At 34.7% G+C, this 20321-nt stretch overlaps 1 protein-coding gene across 4 annotated transcripts; it reads right to left on the bottom strand.

Annotated features, from left to right (window-relative positions):
- Nucleotides 1–1347: 1347 nt before the first annotated feature.
- Nucleotides 1348–14701, bottom strand: CngB (Cyclic nucleotide-gated ion channel subunit B). Of its 4 annotated transcripts, none has more exons than XM_065367496.1 (16): nucleotides 14483–14701; nucleotides 13290–13449; nucleotides 9436–9607; nucleotides 9210–9343; nucleotides 8944–9114; nucleotides 8560–8819; nucleotides 8376–8465; nucleotides 7370–7557; nucleotides 5589–5730; nucleotides 5341–5500; nucleotides 5056–5237; nucleotides 2997–3163; nucleotides 2715–2816; nucleotides 2493–2622; nucleotides 2295–2411; nucleotides 1348–2214 (listed from the first exon to the last, which is right to left on the bottom strand). In XM_065367496.1, exons 1-16 carry the CDS (start codon nucleotides 14507–14509, stop codon nucleotides 2161–2163), a joined length of 2256 nt encoding a protein of 751 aa, XP_065223568.1. In that variant the 5' UTR covers nucleotides 14510–14701; the 3' UTR covers nucleotides 1348–2160. The 4 variants fall into 4 exon arrangements, with proteins under 4 accessions (XP_065223568.1, XP_065223644.1, XP_065223783.1 ...); XM_065367572.1 differs by having other exon boundaries at nucleotides 2493–2610; XM_065367711.1 differs by having other exon boundaries at nucleotides 9436–9577.
- Nucleotides 14702–20321: the final 5620 nt, after the last annotated feature.

Raw genomic sequence — 20321 nt, 5'->3', positions numbered from 1 at the left:
TTTTGGAGAATGCTGAGCCGCAACTTGGAGCATGATTTTAGGAGTTTTTGAAAAAAGTGTCATTATGACCTAACAAAATACGTTGAAATTTTGTCAGAAAAACAAAATTTTTCATCAGAACTTTTTTTTGCACTTTTGAGGAATTTTGAGCCCCGACTTGAGGCATGATTTCCGGAGTTTTTGAAAAAGGTGTCATGTGATCCACCAAAATGGATTAAAATGTCGTCAGAAAATCAAAAATTTCTATCAAAATTTTTTTGGATCAGTTTTGAAGAATGTTGAGCCGCAACTTGGAGCATTATTTTAGGAATTTTTGAAAAAAGTGTCATTTATGACCTATCAAAATAGATTAAAATGTTGTCAGAAAATCAAAAATACCTATAAGAACTTTTTTTGGACCCCGTTGATGAATTTTGAGCCCCAACTTGGAGCATGATTTTAGGAGTTTTTGAAAAAGGTGTCATGTGACCTATCAAAATAGATTGAAATTTTGTCAGAAAATCAAAATTACCTATAAGAACTTTTTTTGGACCCCTTTGAAGAATTTTGAGCCCCAACTTGAAGCATAATTTTAGGAATTTTTGAAAAAGGTGTCATGTGACCTATCAAAATAGTTTGAAATTTTGTCAGAAAGTCAAAAATATCTACAAGAACTTTTTTTGAGCCCTTTTGAAGAAATTTGAGCCAAATTTTGACTCATATTTTCAGGGTGTTTGAAAAAGGTGTCACGTGACATATCAAAATAGGTTAAAATATCGTCAGAAAAACAAAAATTTCTATCAAGACTTTTTTGGATCAGTTTTGAAGAATTTTGAGCCCCAATTTGGGGAATGATTTTAGGAGTTTTTGAAAAAGGTGTCATGTGACCTATCAAAATAGGTTAAAATTTCGTCAGAAAGTCAAACATTTTCATCCGAAATTTTTTTGAGCCATTTTGAAGAATTTTCAGCCAAATTCAGACTTGTGATTTTCGAAGTTTTCGAAAAAGGTGTCACGTGACTTATCAAAATGGGTTAAAATTTCGAAAGAAAATCAAAAATGTCCATCTCATCTTTCTTTGAGCGCTTTTGAAGAATTTTGATCGCAGATTTTTATTATTATTTGCGGCATCTTTGAATAAGTGTCACATGACTTATCAAAATAGGTCCTTATTTTGAGAAAAAATCTGAAATTTTCTATTTAGTGCGCCATAGTTGTGATTATTGCTCAGTTTTGATCTCCTAAATCAATTAATTAGAGCCTTCCACAGATTTTGGAATTTTTTCGTTTACAGACTTTTCTATCGTGATTCTTTGTTTTATCAAGTAACTCACGAGTAGATTCATTCGTAATAAATTTGAAAAAGAAAACTGTAAAACAAACGTGTATTTGGCATCATTACACAATGAAAAAAAGAATTGTATATGAAAAATTAAATATCAATTGAATTAATGAACAAAATTATTACGTGTTACAAGTTTCGAGGAGTAATTTAACAACAACAACAATAAGAATTAATAAAGATTAATCGATCACCCAGTATCTTACCACATAATTTTAAAATTTTCAAATAATGTGGATTACCTACATTAAGGTGGGATCTCTTCGTACCTATAGTTTTTCTCCCTCATCAAAGTACGAATAGCTACCTACCAATTTCAAAAATCCTCAATCTTGATTATATTCGATATCGAAATATTGAAAAGAAAGAGATGAAGTAAGTAAAATAAATTTATCACAACGCTAAATTAATATTTTCGCCAGATTAAAAACGAACGAAAAAAAAAATGTCAAATAAAAATACAAAAGAAAAATGATTATTTAAAAGAAGGGAAAAAATTAATAAATAGGTAACCATTTAACACGAAACAAAATATCAACCAGTTTATTGCTAAATAAAAATCTATTCAAATAAAATAAACTTTTTCATTTAAACAAGTGTGTGCATTATAAAGTAATGCTACCGTGTTCTACTTCGATATAAAAAATGTTTAAATTAGGTAACTTAGTATTTAATTTGTTTTAACTATTTTTTATTTCAAAATTAAAATAATGATTCGATTTTTTGTTCATTGAAATTTGAAATGATTAAAAAAAATCAGTAAAGGAGTAAAATTAAATTGTTGGAAAAAAGTAAACTGAAACATAATAAAATACATACGTAGGTATTCGAACAGTTCATCAAATTTCGTACTCTTTGTTAATTTTTTCTGCTAAAACTCCTCTTAATCGAACCTTAATCGAAAAAATCGTTCTTATTAGTGGTCTTGAAGTTTATCATAACGTTGAAATAAATTGAGAAAGTCACGTTTTACCTTACTTTTGCGTTTCTTGCGTCTAATGAAATGCATTATTTGCGAATCGGAGTACCTCTTCATCGACGAATATTTATTTCTGTACATTGTGTTTCGATGTCTATCCGCTGTTATTTGCTGTGAATTTTGGGCAACAAAGAATTTAAAATGGGGCATTTAAAGGATGATTTACTTGAGTGATTTGTGTGAAATATTTACCCTCGTAGTTGGATTCCAAATGAATGTATCGATATTACGAGTAGAGGGAGATGAGGATCCATTACTGTCGTACATTACTTCCTTTGGCATATCTCTTCCTTCTCTAGTGGCGTTTTGTCTAATTAATTGCCTAAGCGTTGAAAAAAAGTATCAATTAGTCAGCCAATATTAGAAATAAATGCTAAAAAAACGTCAGAATACGAGTAGGACTTTGGTATTTACCTAGCTTTTTTCTTTAATATTTTTTGAGCATTTGGATAGTAACGTATTGCTTCATTGAGGTCATTTTTACTCAGCACAAATAAACTTGAAAATCCATGAGATCTAGCCAATCGAAAAAATCATTAAAATAGGTATTAATCAATCCGATCATTTTAATGTAGGTACGTATACTAGGTGACCAAAAAATTCTAAGCAGACTTGACTTCGTTTCACAAAATTTAAACCAAAAAAAACTTCTTTGGTCACCCTGTAGTGAAATTTGAAAACCATGTACAAGATTACCTAACATCAGCAGTTCTTCGATTGGTCCCAGCTAAATTCAGCAAACTAATTTCCCCGAAAACGCTACCCTCGGTTAAAGTAGCCAGCACAACTTCGTGTTCGCCCTTTGATGTGACCACTTGCACTTGACCGGTTTTCACGATGTACATTTCTTTGCCGACTTCACCCTTGAATGAAGAAAATACAGTCATTAGTCATTAAGGAAGTGATTTTCACGGTGATGAGACGCAGCAGGGTGACATTGAAGTGTGCGCATCATGCTCACAATGTGCCGGTGACCATTCAAGCATTAAGTAGGTTAAAATTGCAAGGTGAAGGAATCGTATCGTAATTCGTAGGTCGTAGACGTTGGCTAATTAAATAATTGAGATGGTTTTTTTGAACGATGTTTGTTTTGATTGAATACGCAGATTTAATGGTGTATTTTCGTGGGATTGATTCGATCACTTTTTGGATCATTTGCTTCGGGGTTCAGGAGGGGTCTGAGTGCCTGAGCGGGTATGACACTAAAGCCACGGACATAACTCGAGCGCGAGCGCAAGCGCAAGCGTTTTTGAGTTTTTCACGACTTGTTTGCCACTCGCGCTCGCGCTTGAATATCAAAATTATTTGGTATTTTCGAGCGCCGAGTGTCAGCGCTCAGAAATATATTTTTATTTTCTCCTCAAAGCGGTCATAGGCAATTTTGATTTTGGCTTGCGCTCGAGCTTGCCGCTCGCGCTCGACTTATGTCCGTGGCTTAAATCTGACGTCATAATTGTGTTAAGGAGAATCGATTCATATAAAAACGGTATCGATGTGGCTCTATTTCAAATACATAATATTGTTAAAATTGTGGTAGGTTGAGACATTGGAGAAAAAAAGGGGGAAGGGTGGGTATTTTGGTACCTAGTCTTGATATGAAGAAGTAATTTTGGTAATATTAGTTACTTCGGTAATACTGGTAATTTTAGTAAATACCTGTAATTTTGGTAATAACCCGTAATTTTGGTGATTATGTGTAATTTTGGTAATTACGTGTAATTTTGATAATTACGTGTAATTTTGGTAATTGCGTGTAATTTTGGTAATTGCGTGTAATTTTGGTAATTGCGTGTAATTTTGGTAATTACGTGTAATTTTGGTAATTACTTATAGTTTTGGTAATTACTTGTAATTTTGGTAATTACTTGTAATTTTGGTAATAACCCGTAATTTTGGTAACAACCCGTAATTTTGGTAATAGCCCCTAATTTTGGTATTGACCCGTAATTTTGGTAATAACCTGTAATTTTGGTAACTACGCGTTATTTTGGTAATTACTTGTAATTTTGGTAATTATCCGTAATTTTGGTAATAACCCGTGGTTTTGGTAACAACCCAAAAATTTTGGCAATCGCCCTTAATTTTGGTATTAACCTGTAATTTTGGTAATTACTCATAATTTTGGTAATTACTCATAATTTTGGTAATTACCCGTAATTTTGTTAACTACCCGTAATTTTGGTAATTACCTGTAATTTTGGTAACTATACGTAATTTGGGTAATTATCCATAATTTTGGTAATTACTTGGGATTACTCGTAATTTTGGTAAATAACCGGTAATTTTGGGAAATTACTCGTTATTTTGGTAATGACCCGTCATTTTGGTAACTCCAACTACCGCGTAATTTTGATAAGTACCCGGTAAGTAATTTTGGTAATTTAAATGGTGATTTTTTTTTTTTGGAAATTTCTGTGAATATTAAATTTTACGAAATGCTTTGTACGTAATTGTGCTTTCTTCCAGTTCAGTGGAAGAATAAAATATTATGCATAATTATTATTTTTAGCAATTGCAACAGGCACATGCGATGTTTTGTTTTGTTTTGTTTTTCTAATATAAATTACCATCAAATAATTATGGTGTAACTATTCCAACTTTTAGTTAAATTCGAGCTTTTTTGCACCCTCTCGTGATACCTAAATCTACCTGAAGGAAGGAAATTAGGTACTGAAAAATTGAAATACCGATGAACAATTAAATCACTACCTATTAGTAGGGCTGAAAATTGAGAAAAATGATGCTGTGGACTTACTTTGTGACAAATGTAGTCTCCAGGCAGATACAACACTGGTCTAAGTTTGAGGACGAGATCTCGCAGCAGGGCTTCATCGCAGTCGTGAAACAGTTGTACTTTGCTCAATGTTCGAATGTGTACTTTAATTGCAACGTCGGTTTTCAGTTTTTGGGGTAGAGTGTCCAGTATTCTGCTTTCATCTGAAATCAATTTTTGAATCACTCAGTACATTTGCTTATTGTGGATGGGTACTGAGAAGGTAGTACATGATGATTAAAGAAGAAAAAGAAAAAGTGTAGTTACCTAAGGTGTGCTGCTGTTCCCAAGTGAAGGAAAACCATTGCTCGACTCGTTCTCTAATTCTGGGTGTTACGTTGAGTCTTCGAAGGTAATCCAACGTTTCGTCTTTCAGCTTCCTGTATTCGGTATGAGACTTACTGGCTGTTGCTATTATATCTCTGATCTGAATAGATAATAAATTATGGCGTGAATTATCATAAATGATGAACAGATAATCACATTGATTGAACAAGATGTCGCAGGTTATTTACCTGACCAATTAAAATAGCGAAAACAAAAACTCCCATAAGCCAACTGTAAGTCATGAAGAGGTACTCGATATCGTTGTCTGGTTTAGGGTTTTTACCAATCGATGTGGCCGTTTTGGTGGCTCGGTAGAAGCATCTCAGGTACCTGGTTGAAAAAGAAATAATTAGCTTTTTCGGAGGTCATTTGAAGCAAACAGTTTAACAAGGAGTCTATTATGCAAAAAGTGCTCTAAATATATCGAATCTGGCTGAAAGGATTTTTGAAGTTGTAAAATGGAGAGGTATACTTAATTGGAGCCGAAAAACCTCCAATTTCCAAAATGGCTCTTTAAAAGTGGAGTCATTAGTTTGGGGGCCCAAAAAATTCACATTTATAGCATGAAGGCGTTCCTTCCAATTTTAGGTAAAAATGAACTGTTGTAGGGTTATTCAAAATTGACTATGCGAACTTTCAATATGAATTTTGAGCATTTTTGAAGAGTTTTGAGCCGAAAGTTGGGTCACAATTTTTGGTATTTTTGAAAAAGGTGTTATGTAACCTACCAAAATGAGTTGAAATTTCGCAAAAAATAAAATATTTTGATGAAAATGTTTTTTGAAATTTTTTGAAAAATTTAGAACCCAAACTTGGGTTACAAGTTTTGGGGTTTTTATAAAAGAAGTATCATGTAACCTATCAAAATGGGTAGATGAGTTGCCTTTTCTCGAATATTTAAATGGAAATGTTTTTGAGCACTTTTGGAGAATTTTGAGACCTAAATGGTGTCTTGATTTTTATGATTTTCGAAAAAGGAATTAAAATTTCAGAAGAAGCCCAAAAATTTCTATCTAAATTTTTCTTGAGCAGTTTGAAAGAATTTATACATGAAAGTTGGGTAATGGATCAAAAATCGTGACGCAAGTTTACGCTCAAAAAACATTTTGCCGAAATTTCTGATCAACTCGCGAAATTTCAATCAAGTGTTTTAATAGGTTTCGTAACATTTCTTCGAAATTTCAAAAATCATGACCCAATTTTGGGCCCAACATTCTTCAAAAATGCACAAAATACATTTTTGTTGAAATTTTGGATGTTCCACTAAAATTTTAATTCATTTTCATTGTTTTCATGACACGTTTTCTAAAAATATCAAAAATCATGCCCAATTTTGAGTTCAAAATTTTTTTAAAATGCTGAAAAAACATTTTTGTCGAAATATGTATTTGAATTTTTTTGCCAAATTTTAACCCATTTTGATGAGTCGCAAGGTATTTTTTTGAGTACCGTAATAAAATTCTACGACAGTGTTCATTTTTATTCGAAAATGGGTGAGAACGTGGCGGGGTCCAGTGCTAATCTGTCAAAAGATCTTCGAGTTATAATTCGAATATTGGAGGTTCTTGGACTCCAATTCCCCTCCCCCCTCCCCCCATAAAGCAACTTTGACATTTAAGATTAATTTTTATAAATAGTATTAAAGTTAAAAAAAAAAACCATTTAGAAAAAACTCTAAAATTTTTATAAAAGTCCATCTGAATTTTCTCTTCCTAATGAAATTGATTTTTTGATTTTTCGTGGGGGGGGGGGGAGAATTTACACATAAAATTCATTGAGCCCTGAATATTGTAATTTGGACACCTAAAATTTTTGCTTGAACTACCTAGTGAGTCCTTTAAGTTGATTTTTGATCAACTCTGATTCAAATAGGTACTCACACGAGTCCATAAGTCTACCTACTTCAATGAGTCCATACCTACATAAGATCCTCTTGCTAAATGGAAATCAAATCAATATTGAAACTTACGCATTTCCTTGTCCATCGTACACCCATTTATTAGATCCCATCCCTTCGTAAACGCTGACAGCATAGTAAGCGCAGGTATTCAAATGCACCAAGTACACCATGTAGGTCAACGTTCTGGCTACTCGGACTACATAAGGAGACGCCAACACGTTATCCAAATTATTGAAGAACTCCCAAAACGTTTGTATCTGTGCAAAGAGATGAAAAAAATTAAAAAATTACTATGGAAATAGGTGAAATTAAGCTCCAGCGAGCTCAAATTTGCCATCGCCACACCAGACCGAAATCTGTCGCTGTGTTATACGTACGAGAAACGAGGAACGACACCTGCTAACTTTAAATCATGGTACTCGAAGAAGTGACTAGATGTTACGTAAAACCATTCAATTTATTTCACTACAATAAGCCAAAACAGCCGGCTTTGAGAGACCGTAAAGGGCCGATCGATTTTCGAGCCGAACCAAAGATACCAATCAGATCGACGAACACGACGCGAATGAGGGATAAAGTGATCAAAGACTACATGGAAGCGGAGCCGCAACTTTACGAAGATTTCCACGCCAGGCTAATGGAAAGCGGCAGGCTAATAACCCAAGAGCCGGAGATAATTCCTCGCGATAATAAAACGTCGCATTATAGGTATAAATGGGTTCGCGAAGTGCCTGTCGTCTCGTGTCGATTCACCGAACACGTAATGATGTACAAGAAACCGCCATTTACGTTCGAAAAATCGTCGATGGGTCAATCTTGCGGTCAGTATAGGTTAAGGAATATGGAAATCAAGGACCCGGTCCGCGAAGAAGTCCACATCGAAGAAGAACAGGGAGATCTTGTCCCGGGTATTTTAATGTAAATTGAAAAAACAAAAGGCCAAAAAAAGCAGACGTGGTGAAAGTTCCGGTCATCTCGGTGATTTTTATCATCGAAAAATAAAGCAGCGTTCTCGTTCGAGTGGTGTTTTTATTTACATATACAAGAGTACGTATAGGTAAAGTTACCACTGTACCTTTAGAAGCCTCGGGGCACGAAAGATCGGATGGTATTCGCCGTACTTGAAGTATAACAGGTCTAAAGGCAGCAATGATAAAACGTCCATCTGTAAATACATAAGTGGTCGATTCAGGTAGATTAATCCAGGCGATTGGAGTTTTTCTCAGCGAGCCAATAGGGTAAAATAGGTACCTACTTACCTTGAATTGAATTTTTTGGAAGTAATTTTTACTAGTCAGCTTGGAATCTCGAACCCAAAATCCGTCTTCTAAATACATCAATCGAGGTTTAACGAATATCACGTCCAAAAGGTATAAAAAATCCATCGAGTAGTCCAGTATCACCCACATAGGTGTATTCTCAGGTGTCTGGTACGGAAACGTTATTCGTAACGGGATTACCCAACAGTTATACAAATAAGCGATTGTTACGATGCACAACCAAAATACATAGAAGAAACCTGCGCAAGGTGTTTGCCAAGGTTAGTCAAAGTATACGAGATGATGAGACTGGCAAGGCTGAACTTGAAGCCAAATTTCATTACAGCTTGCCTAAGTAGAGCTTCTTATACGATACGAACTTACTTTGAGGCTCTATCACGCAAGTTGTATCCTTTTCTGTTACTGTGAACGGGTCTGGGGTGGTAATGGGGGCGGCGGGGTCTTTGGAGAGTAAATCTTGAGTCGAGTTTTTCTGCACATCGTGTAATTTCTTGGTGACCGACAAAGAATCAATGCTGTAACCTCCGGAATCATCTGTGCGTAGAAAAAATCAAAATATTGTGTAATACGAGGTAAGGTAGGTACCTATCTATTTTTGTCAAAGATGGCGCTTCATAACTTGGACTTACGTATCGATATATAAGGCGAAGAGGGCTCGGCGCGTGATTTAATCCTCCAAAACGTATGACCAAAATTTCTGAAAAACTTTCTAACTTGTTTGGGAATGATACTCGTTGCATTATTGGATTCTTTGGTATCCAAGCTGCGTGATAATAAAATGAAAGATTTCACGTTAAAAGAGGTTTTAAAGCTGATTACGTGGGGATTGTGGAACGTTATAGGATGTGAGCTTACAAAGCTTCATTGGAGCGAGCTAAATCCAAATCCGGAGTTTTGATTGATGGACTGCTTGGAAAATTAGCGGTATAATTGTTGTTTTCCGATAGTAGCGTTTCTAGGGTGCAGTCTGATCTCATAAGTGATGCGCATTTATTGCCTTCATCCATTACATAAATAACGGAACAATCTGCGTAGTATTTTTTTAATCGAGCATGTGATAAAACTACTCGGAAAATATCGCTAGTTAGAGATTACATCACACTGTGTGTTCGTCTGATTCAGATTGTGGTGGGGTCGGGTCGAGTTGGGTTTCTTTTTAGTGGGGGCATGACCGGATCAAAGATCTTTTTTTTCTTTTTTTTTCTTGCTAATTTATGGGTATGGGGGGAAGGAGGGGGGGGTGCTAAACTCGAATATTACCGAGTTTTCCTGATTTTATCCCTGGACAGTTGACTTACGCAGTTACGCCCCGTAGTACTATCTACTGTACCCATATTTCGTGTCTTCAGTAAGAACTTTGGGATTGAAAGATATGGGGTGGAAAAAATTAGATCATATTCTTGTTCAACCACCTTCAGAAACATTCGATTTGATGTATCCCACGCTTTGTCAATCCCCCCCCCCCCCCCATTTAGGGAAAAGAGTGAGGTACCTTCCTACTCTTTTTATTGAGTTTCTTTTCTGATTATTTTTATATCTTTAATTTTTTGTTTCGAAAATTTTTCTCTCGAGTTTTTTGTAGGGGGGGGGGGGGGTAAATGGAGAATGCTTCGGAATTTCAAGATTTACTGTCTGCAGTTTTTCGAACCTTCAATTTTTTATTTCAAGATTTTGTCAACCTAAACAATACGTTTTGACCTATAAATTTTTTTCATTTTGAATTTAACTTTGTCTTGGGGTTTTAAGAGTTTTTTCCTTCGATGATATTTTTGAAAAATGTCGAGATTTACTGTCATTTACATGAGTCTTCTGCTCTAAATTTCAAGACTTTTTTAATGACCAGATTTTTTCCTAGGATTTTTTCACCTCGAGATTTTGATTTTGAGATGTTTTTATTTGATTTTAAAATTAGTTTATCTTCAGATTTTGAAATTTTTTAGCTCGAAAGCTTTTTTTTTATAGATATCGAGATTCAAAACTTCAAAGTTCAGTGTATCCAAATTTGAGATTTCGATTTTGAGATTATTCTGCCTTAAGATTTTTAGGTCTACAAAGTTTGAGATTGTTTTGCTTCAAGATATTTTCAATCCTGAGATTTCATGATTTTTTTAAAATCTACGTCTGGAAATTTTGACGAATTTCTCTACTCGATATTTGTTTGTCTCAAAAATGATTTGATCACAAGATCTTATTCTGAAGGTTTCGCTGATCTTGGAATTTTTGATCCTGAAGTTTTCGAATTTGAAATTTTTCTGTCGAAACTTTTTTGTCTCAAGATTCCAACATTTTTAATGTCTGGAAACTTCAGGATTTCACTTCTCGAGAGTTTTTAGAACTTAAAATTTTTTGATCTCAAGATTTTGTTGATTTTAAAATTTTCTTGTTGAGATTTCTAGATTTTTTTATCTCAAAATTTCAAGATTTTTTTCACGTCAGAATTTTCAAAATTGATGTCTTAAAATATCATGATTTTTTTTTATGTGCAGATTTTCAAAAAAAAATCTTCCCCGACCCTTGAAATTTGGCCTCGAGATTTTTTGATTCAAAAATTATTCTATATCTGTTAAGATCTGAAGATTTTTCTACATCGAGATATTTTTGATCTTGAGATTAAGATTTCAACGCTTTTTTGATACTTACCTAGATTTCTTAAAAGATGTTTTTTCTCAAAATTTTTGAACTTGAAAGATTTTTTGATATCATTTTAAGGTTTATTTTTGATCGCTGAATAGGTACCAATTTCAAAAATTTTTCAAATACTTTCCTACTAACATTTTTTTTATTCTCAGATTTTCTAAACGATTTTTTCATCTTGGGATTTGAAATTTGAAGAAAATTTTTCTCCCAATACTTTTTTGGGATTTTGGATTTTCACGTCTCGCTCGATAATATTTTTTTCTTATCGCGAGGGCGAGAGCTTTTGAAAATTTTTATTTCGAGATGCCTAAAAACAAGTTTTTTTTTTAATGCGAGGAGTTTATTTTTAGGTTTTTCAAATTCTAAAATTGGAATGATGTTTTTTTTTTGAAGGAAGTTACTTTTGAATAAAAGAAAAGAAAACAGGCTCGAGCGAAAGTTTCTGAAAATAAGCATTTCGAGAGGTATAAAAACGAGGTTTTTTCATGTGTGGACGAGTATACTTAGTTTATTTTTTGGTTTTAAAATTTTAGAATTTGAATGATGTTTTTTTTTTAAGGAAGTTGATTTTGAAAAAGAAAACAGAACTGGCTTGAGCGAAGGCGAAAGTTCTTGTAATGTATTTCAAGATCGAGATTTTTCTGGTTTGAATATATATTTTATGATTTCAATGCCTGGAAGTATCAAAATTATGAGCATTCTTGATTTTAACACTTTTCTCTCAGGATTTGCCTGTTTCAAGATTTTTTAGATCTAGAGATTTTCAGATTTTTGCGTCTCTCTCAAAAAATATGTTTCCCATCTAAAGATTTGAAGACTTTCTTTTCTCAAGACTTCCAAGTCTCGACATTTTTTGATCTCGAGTTTGATCCCATAATTTACATTCATTTTGGTTTAGAGATTTTATGATTTCAATGCCCTAAAATTTTAAGATTTTTTTCAAGATGATTTTTCGAGATTTTAAGACTTCCTTCTTCAAGTTTTCTTAATCTCAAAATTTCTTGATCTCGAGTTTGGTGCCAAAATTTATTTGATCTGGAGATTTCATAATTTCAAGACTTTTATCTGAGGAAGATTTTTCAGTTTCAAGATTTTTTTGATCTGGAGATTTGAGAATTCATGTCTTAAAATTGAGAGAATTTTTGGTCTCAAGATTAAGCATTATTATGTACTTTCAAGTGAAAAATTTTGTGACTTCAATGCCTTGAGATTTCAAGATTTTTCATCTCGAGTTTTTTTTTCTATCACGAAGCTTTCATCTCATAATTTTTTAGTCTCGAGATTTTTTGATTTTAAAATTACCTTGCCTCAAAATTTTGGAATTTTTTTGCTAAAAGATATTTTTGATGTCGAGATTTTAAGACTTTGTTGCCTCAAGAATCAGAATTATTTTTCCGTAGATTTTTTAATCATAAGACATTTTTAATCGCGAACTTTTTTCGAGATTTTTTCTGTCTTGAACATTCTTTGTGTCGAGATTTTTTATCAAGATTTTCTTATTATTTCAAGATTTCAAAATGTTTAATTTTGGGAGCAAATATGGGAAAATAAATTGTCAAAGTCATACGATAAATCCGATGTTTGATACTTGTTGAAAAGTCCTGAACACGAATAGATACGATCTTGGAGTTCTAAAGGTTTTTTCATTCATTTTCATCCTAATTAATGACTTTGAAATGGAAAATTTTCAAAAATTTTAAAGCTGTTTTCCACTACTATACCAGAGTTTGAGGTCTGAAATTATTTTCTGCAAGTTCATTTAAACTCGTTCAACTACCTATTGAAACCCCTTCTTTCTCAAAACTCTAAAAAAAGTACATAAGTAGGTACAAAAAAATCATCCTCTTATGCGTGAAAAGATTCCTAAAATTTTCTCAGTTAGAATAGATTTTCATCATTTTTAATCTCATTTGTTAAATTTTCTTCTAAAGGGACAGTCTCCCCCCTCCACCCCCCCAAAGCTCTCATTGATTTCGGGCACTTTTACGAAATAGAACACACGGTATGCTAAAGCTACACTACAAATTATACCTAATTACTCAAAATACAAATATCGTTGGTCTTGGTATTACCTTCATGATGGTTCAGTTCTTTAGTCAATATTTCACGGAAAGAAACCACCACAAAAGTGGGAATTCCGTTTCCGAAATTTGACACCAGCGGGGCTTCTACATTTGACGTTTCTTGATACGGCGATATGAAATAACCAATATCTTCAGGATAAAACCTTTGCTGTAAAAAAAAAATACAAACATCGGATAGTAACAATAAAACCACCATCTCTAGAACCCCACTATTCTCTCTCACTTCTCCAATTATTATTATTTCTCGTGAATTGAAAATTCAAAAGGGTGTTTTTACAAACTCTCGAAAATTTTGTTCGAAAGTCAACGTAAGTATTTAGAGTGGTTAAGTTCGAAGCTCGAAACGTTTCCTAAGGACTTTCTCTCCACTTGAGGTGAAATCTCAACGATTCAAGAAGAAGAGCAGCCTTCGGCGGAATCTCCAATATTTCGCTACCGCATTTCATCGTACAAAGTTACCTCTGCTGTCAATTTTATAACATTAATTACACAATTCGTTCGCTTCTGTTTGTGAATCAAATCGCCTAATACAGAGTACTTATGTGAGTCTTACTAAGTATGTGGTACTATAGGAATATGGGGAAATGGAAGTACGGTGTTGAGAAGACGATGTCATAATCGTGAGACAGAGAGAGACAGAGACAAGGCCAATAGTGATTTTAATTTGAAAAGCAATTGTAACAGCGGCACGTCACGTAATAGTATAATGTGTAATACGAGGAGATGAACTTTCTTCTTGGAAGAACCTAGGTGGCGAAGGTAAGCTCGATGATGATGATGGCGCCGCAGCATCGGCGATGATTATTTTATAGGTATCATTTTTACATAACTCGATCGACGATAAGGTAGCTCTGTTTTTATTGCAAGTGATGAGAGAATCGTCACAATCACGATGATTGATTACTTTCTTTTGGTCGAGTGGATCGATTGATCGGATCGGATCAAATCTCGTCATTGTTATTCTAATTAAGCGGTTCTTGCACGATTTTATTTTAATGTATCATTCAAAGAGGAAGAAGAAGAGATTCGCAAAATATTATAAAGACAGGCGCATACACGAGAGGAAAAAAAAGAGAGCGAGAGTGAGAGAGAAATACCTAGTACAATGTTTGGTTATATTTTGTAGTTGAAAAAAAAAAATGCTACGTAGACGTAAGTTGTACATAGAGAGATGTGCTTACCTTGTGCGCTTGACATATGCTTTTCATTCCTTAAATGGCTGTGAAAATTGTACATTTGAATTATAATAATTTTTTAAAACGAATACACGTCCGCGAGAAAATATTATTCGCCGTATCGCCAAATAGCGAATAAACCGAGACAAAAAAAAAAAAGAGGTTAAAGGAAAAAAAACAACAGTAATGTTGGTAAAATAGCGAAACTCGCTATAAAATCAATAGAATGCGCAGTGTTACCGCGACTTGCAGATTTTGGCAAATCTGTGCGGACTGCGGATGTCGGCGCCTCGCGCTTTTGCAAATGTTTACCGATGTGTCGACATAGACACATCGACATGGAAATGTGTTTTTTGTGTTTTACTAGCGCCGCACCACGTCGCGCGGGAATAATTATCGAACATTGTGGCCTTTGCACCGCCATCGCCATCCGTCTTTAGCGCCAGCGCCAATGAATCGGATACTAATTAAGAGGATTGCTTCGCAGGGGCTAATCGTGTGTATAAATATAGTCGAGATTTACTTATGGATGGTGGGTTGATGTAGGCACCTCTATGTACATGTGTAGATATAATATTCGTATGTAGTTATTTCTCATCTGCGACCATGTGTGTCTGTCTCTGTATACAGGGTGTCCCAATTTTTGATTGGAAAGCGGCGTGTGGTGATAGTATACTTAAGGAACTAAATACCAGGTATGGAAATACGCCATTTTTGGTTATAGATTTCGTAGTTTTGACGGTGATGTGATTTTTTCATTTCAGTCTTATAATGAAATTGAATCAAAAAAATGGTGGGAAAATGTTTATTTTGTGTATTAAAATGAATATGAAGTAAAAAAATAACGTAAATTGGTGGTATTATTTATAAATTTAGTCCTTGAAAATTTTTTTCCATATCCAAAGATGGCGTATTTCCATACCTGGTATTTAGTTCCTTAAGTATACTCGGCGAAACGAACTAAATTCGTTTTAGGTACACGAGTAGTCTATCTTGTGAATTGCAGGAGCTAAGTGCTTCGTAAAACTAGAAATTTACCAATTTTGAAAGGATCGTCAAAAATAAGGAAATGTTGTAATCATTCAAATGATGCCCAAAACCAGAGCTGGGGCGACTCTTTGATTTTAAGAGTCGGCGATTCTAAAGTGCGACTCTTTTCGTGGTTCGATAAATTTATTTAGTTTTTAAATCTGTAACATTCCCATAGTGCTAGAGTGACTTTTTCGATTTTTGGTGAACTTTCAAAAATCAAATTTTGACCAAAGTGTGAGAAAAAAACAAAATGTTACCAAATTAACCTAGAAAGCTGAAATGTGGAATATACGCTATTTTTGACCTGCCAAATCGATTGAAAACTGTTTGAAACCGTTTTGAGCAGTTCTGGAGCCTCCAGCAGATTTTTAAAACTCGAAATTCCCACAAAATTTCATGAAATGGAGTTGGAAAGCCGAAATTCATTCTGAAAATTAATTTTGATACGTCACGAAGTCGACTTCAAATTCACCTGCAGTCGACTTCGTAATGAATTTAAATTAGTTCGCAGAATGAATTTCGGCTTTCCAACTCCATTTCGTGAAGTTTTGTGTGAATTTCGAGTTTTAAAAATCTGCTGGAGGCTCCAGAACTGCTCAAAACGGTTTCAAACAGTTTTCAATCGATTTGGCAGGTCAAAAATAGGGTCAGGGTAAGGGCACCAATTATGGACCAGTCCGCAATATGGACCAGCGCCTGTTCTCGTCAGTAATTATCGCAATCTGTCAGGAAAAAATGTTTTCTGATGTATTTTTCACCAAAAAAAAAAAAAAAAAAAAAAAAAAAAAGAATGAGAGAAAAATTACAACTGTAAAGTCAAAACTCGCTGAGAAATTTACAAAAAACTGTTTTGAGACACTGAAAATTTTTTTTAGTGTATTTTTCAACTTTTATTAAAATATATATGTGGTGTAATTTTCTGAATGTTATTGACGTTTATAATATCAAAAAAGGATGTAGTTCCTGCTGGAGTGATCAGTTATTGTTAAAAATAAACAGAAATTTTTGGTGCAGTTTTTTTTAATGGGGTGCGCTAATATGGACCATCTGTGATATTGATTTTTTTACTCATTTTCATCATTTCTTACAGCCGCTGAAAAGGAAAATGCTTGAAATACTTTTTTTGTTCATTTCTACAGATAAATATGAAGTCTTGAAATGTAAAAATATGTTTATTTTAAAATTCTTTAGGTGGTCCATATTAGGCATCCAAAATTTCGAACTGTCATTTTGACACTCGTCATTCAGCAATTTAAAAAAAATATTCAAAATTAACCTGCACTGCTTAGAATACGTTTTTTTGTTTATTTCTACCTACGAATAAATAATATAAGAAAGTTTTGAAAATAATGTGAAAATATGTTTATTTTAAAATTTTATAGGTGGTCCATACTTCTTCTTCTTCTTCTTAGTCGTTCACTCGAATCCGAGCATCGTGACTATGGAGTGTCCCCAACTAGCTCCCTCCAGCTTTCCCTGTCTTCAGCTTCTCTAGTACACTCTCCTAGGGTGAGTCCTGTAGCCTTCTTTATCAGGTCCGTGTACCTTGTGGGCGATCTTCCTCGTGACCTTTTTCCTTCCACGTGTCCTTGAACAGTGAGTTTCTCCAGGTTATCCTGGCGTACTACATGTCCAAAATATCTCAGGATCCTTCTTCGTACGATGGTGCTGAGTCTGTCTTTCACACCTAGTTCTCCTAGTATTGACATGTTCATTCTCTTCTTGGTCCACGAGATTCTGAGCATTCGCCTATAGCAATACATCTCAAACACATCTATCCAACCTTGATCTGCTTTCTTCACTGTCCATGTTTCCGACGCATACAGGAATATGGAAAATACGAGCGTTTTTACTATATCTTTAATTTTGTCTTCTTGGCGATTTCGTGGCTTTTCCAGATTCGATTAAGTTTTCCCACAGCCGTCTTTGCGATTGCTGCGCATCTCCTTATCTCATCTTCCGATCCTCCCCTGTTGGTTATCAATGAGCCCAGGTATATGAAGCTTTGTACCACTTCTACTCCATCTATTTCTCGCAGCTCAGGCTGGTTGTCGTTTGCCCTGTCTACTACCATCATCTTGGTCTTTGACTTGTTCACCTTTAGGCCCTTGGTCAAGCTCACCCGCTCAATTTTGCCGAGAATCTCCTTCATATCGTCGATGTTTTCAGTCAGTATCGTGGTATTGTCTGCGTATCTCAAATTTGATATTTGTTTGCCTCCTAGCATTACTCCTTTTTTCCATCCATCCAAGGCTTCTCTCATTATCCATTCTCCATATGCGTTGAACAGTATTGGACTGAGGATACATCCCTGCCTCACTCCTTTGCAGGTCCATACTAGGCGTCCAAAATTTCGAACTGTCATTTTGACACTCGTCACTCAACAATAAAAAAAAAAAAACATGCTCAAAGTTGACCTTCACCCCTGAAGTTTTGTACAGTGTACTTGGAAGGATGGAACTTCATTTTAAGCCTTTGTGGAGGTTTCTACCTATTATAGTTTTCAAGTTGCAATCCTTCAAAAAAAAAGTGGTCCATATTTGGTGCCTTTACCCTTATATTCCACATTTCAGCTTTCTAGGTTAATTGGGTAACATTTTGTTTTTTTCCACACTTTGGTCAAAATTTGATTTTTGAAAATTCACCAAAAATCGAAAAAGTCACTTTAGCACTTGAAATTTCGACAAGTGGAACTGATGAATTTTTGCCTGCTCTTTCAATTTACCTTCGTACAGTTTGAAAAATTTCGTGCAAGTCCTGTGTTAGAACGCAAAATCTGCGATTTTGACTGACCTGTCAATCAAAATGGCTGCAATTTTGTAAATAAGGCCACTTTTTTTTGAAGAGAAGGGCTACAAATGTTCCTTACCTTAGAACCCCCCCCCCCCCCTTTAAGAAAAACGTTGTCCCGGAGGATCGGCAGGGGGTGCAATTGATCCTTATGTGGGCCTACCCAACTAAAATCTCACATCGTTTTTACACGTAAGTACAGTACTGTATTATATTTCAAATTTCTAAATCAGTTCCATAGGTGTGAGAAGGTACTTTTGAGATTTATTATTCCATTCTTTATCATAATACCTACCCAGTTGACGTGTGTGCTCACTGACCGAGATGTGGGTCTGAAATAATTTTGGGATTGGGTTTTGGTTTTGGCACCATAATTTATTCATTTTAGGATTGGATTTGTTTTGGGATTCGTTCTTCTAAATTTTCATTTTGGTTTCAGGATTCATTTTCGGATTGAAAAAATTGTTTTGGTTCTGGGATAAATCATTTCTGGTTTCAGGATTTTCATTTCTACCAATTTTAAGCCCAAATTGACTAATGGACCATGCAAGTGGTCTAAAAAATGGGAGGTTTTGACATGGGGAATGTGATGGTGTAATTAGTTCAATGTTTTAAATGCATATTTTGCTCAATTCGTCGAGTAATTTCTATTATTATCTGAATGAATGATGATACTTAAATGATGTAAAATGACAATTTATCAAAATCAAATCCGGGGAACCAAAACAATTTTCCAGTTCTGGGATTTTTTTTGGTTTCAGGATCAAGAAAAATAATGATTTTGGTTTCAGGATATAGTCCGGGAGCCCAACCTGAAAAAAATGTACGAGAAGGGTTGAAATTGGGGACCCACCCCAAAAGTTACTATATGTGGTCCTCTTTTCAGAAATGCCACTCTACAGGTGGAGCTTTTAAGCACAGCGAAAGCTCAATGTTCACAATTTTTATGAACTTTCAACTTGGACAGTTTTATGGCTGAAATCGGGCGATTCTTATAGGATTCTTCACGCAGAATCCAAATATGCCGGTCTGCCGACCCCTAAGTGTCTCCAAAGGGGTGCCAGACTGGGTTAAAGGGGTAAAAATCGCAAAAAATGCTGTAGTTTTTCAATAAATTTTCGTAAAAATCAAACAGATGACAAAAAGTGGCGAATTCTTGAAGAATTTTTCGCGCTGAATCCAAATATGCCAGTCTGCTAACCCCTAAGTGCCTCCAAAGGGATGCCAGACTACTTTAAAGGGGTGAAAAAGGCAAAATATTGAGGTTTTTCACGTCTTAGGCGCATAAACATAGCATTATTTGGTACCTAATTATTTTATTCGAATGTGGTTTGCGAGCACATTTTTGAAAAGAGCATGAAATTCTTGCAGACATCCATACGTGAGGTATCCCCTCAAAAATTTTCAACCCCCTCCCCTCATATTTACCCCTCGAAATAGCGTTCTTCAACTTATTTTATGATTTTTAACAATGAAGATTTCGCGAGGTACAATTTTAGAAGCACGATTTTTGCACAAAAATAGTGTTACTTCTTTTCTTCACAGATAGTAAGAAAATGTCTGCATCATCATCATTGAAATGACCTCAATAACCCATAGTTCTCAAATTGACAAACAAAAAATGTTATCATGACTAATTGCCTGTCCTCAAAATTGAATGCGCAAACACAATTGAGAGGCCTGATGGAAAAGGGGCCTCAGTGCCGGAGGCCCTTTTCCTTTGGTGATTTGAACTTATCGAAGTCTTGACTACCTTGGGTGTGATTTTCACTTCATGATCTTGCTCCTAGAGCAAATTACATGACGTTTTATTCATACCTCTCTACCGCCTGTTTTCCAACAAAAGTAAAACTTTAAACGCGTTTTCCTCAAAATTAGTTTTTTCCAGCGAGGCCCTTCTTCCATCAGGCCCGTCAATTTGAAAATTCGGGGCACGACAAATTTGGAAATTTTGAATCAAGTTTGCCCCTCAATTTCGAAAATAGACAATATGTCATAATTCATTTGAATTATTCGAACATTT

This window comes from Planococcus citri, chromosome 1 (assembly GCF_950023065.1).
Source record: "Planococcus citri chromosome 1, ihPlaCitr1.1, whole genome shotgun sequence".
NCBI lineage: Eukaryota > Metazoa > Arthropoda > Insecta > Hemiptera > Pseudococcidae > Planococcus > Planococcus citri.
The sequence above is the reverse complement of the archived record's forward strand: the minus strand, read 5'-3'. Positions and strand labels throughout refer to the sequence as shown.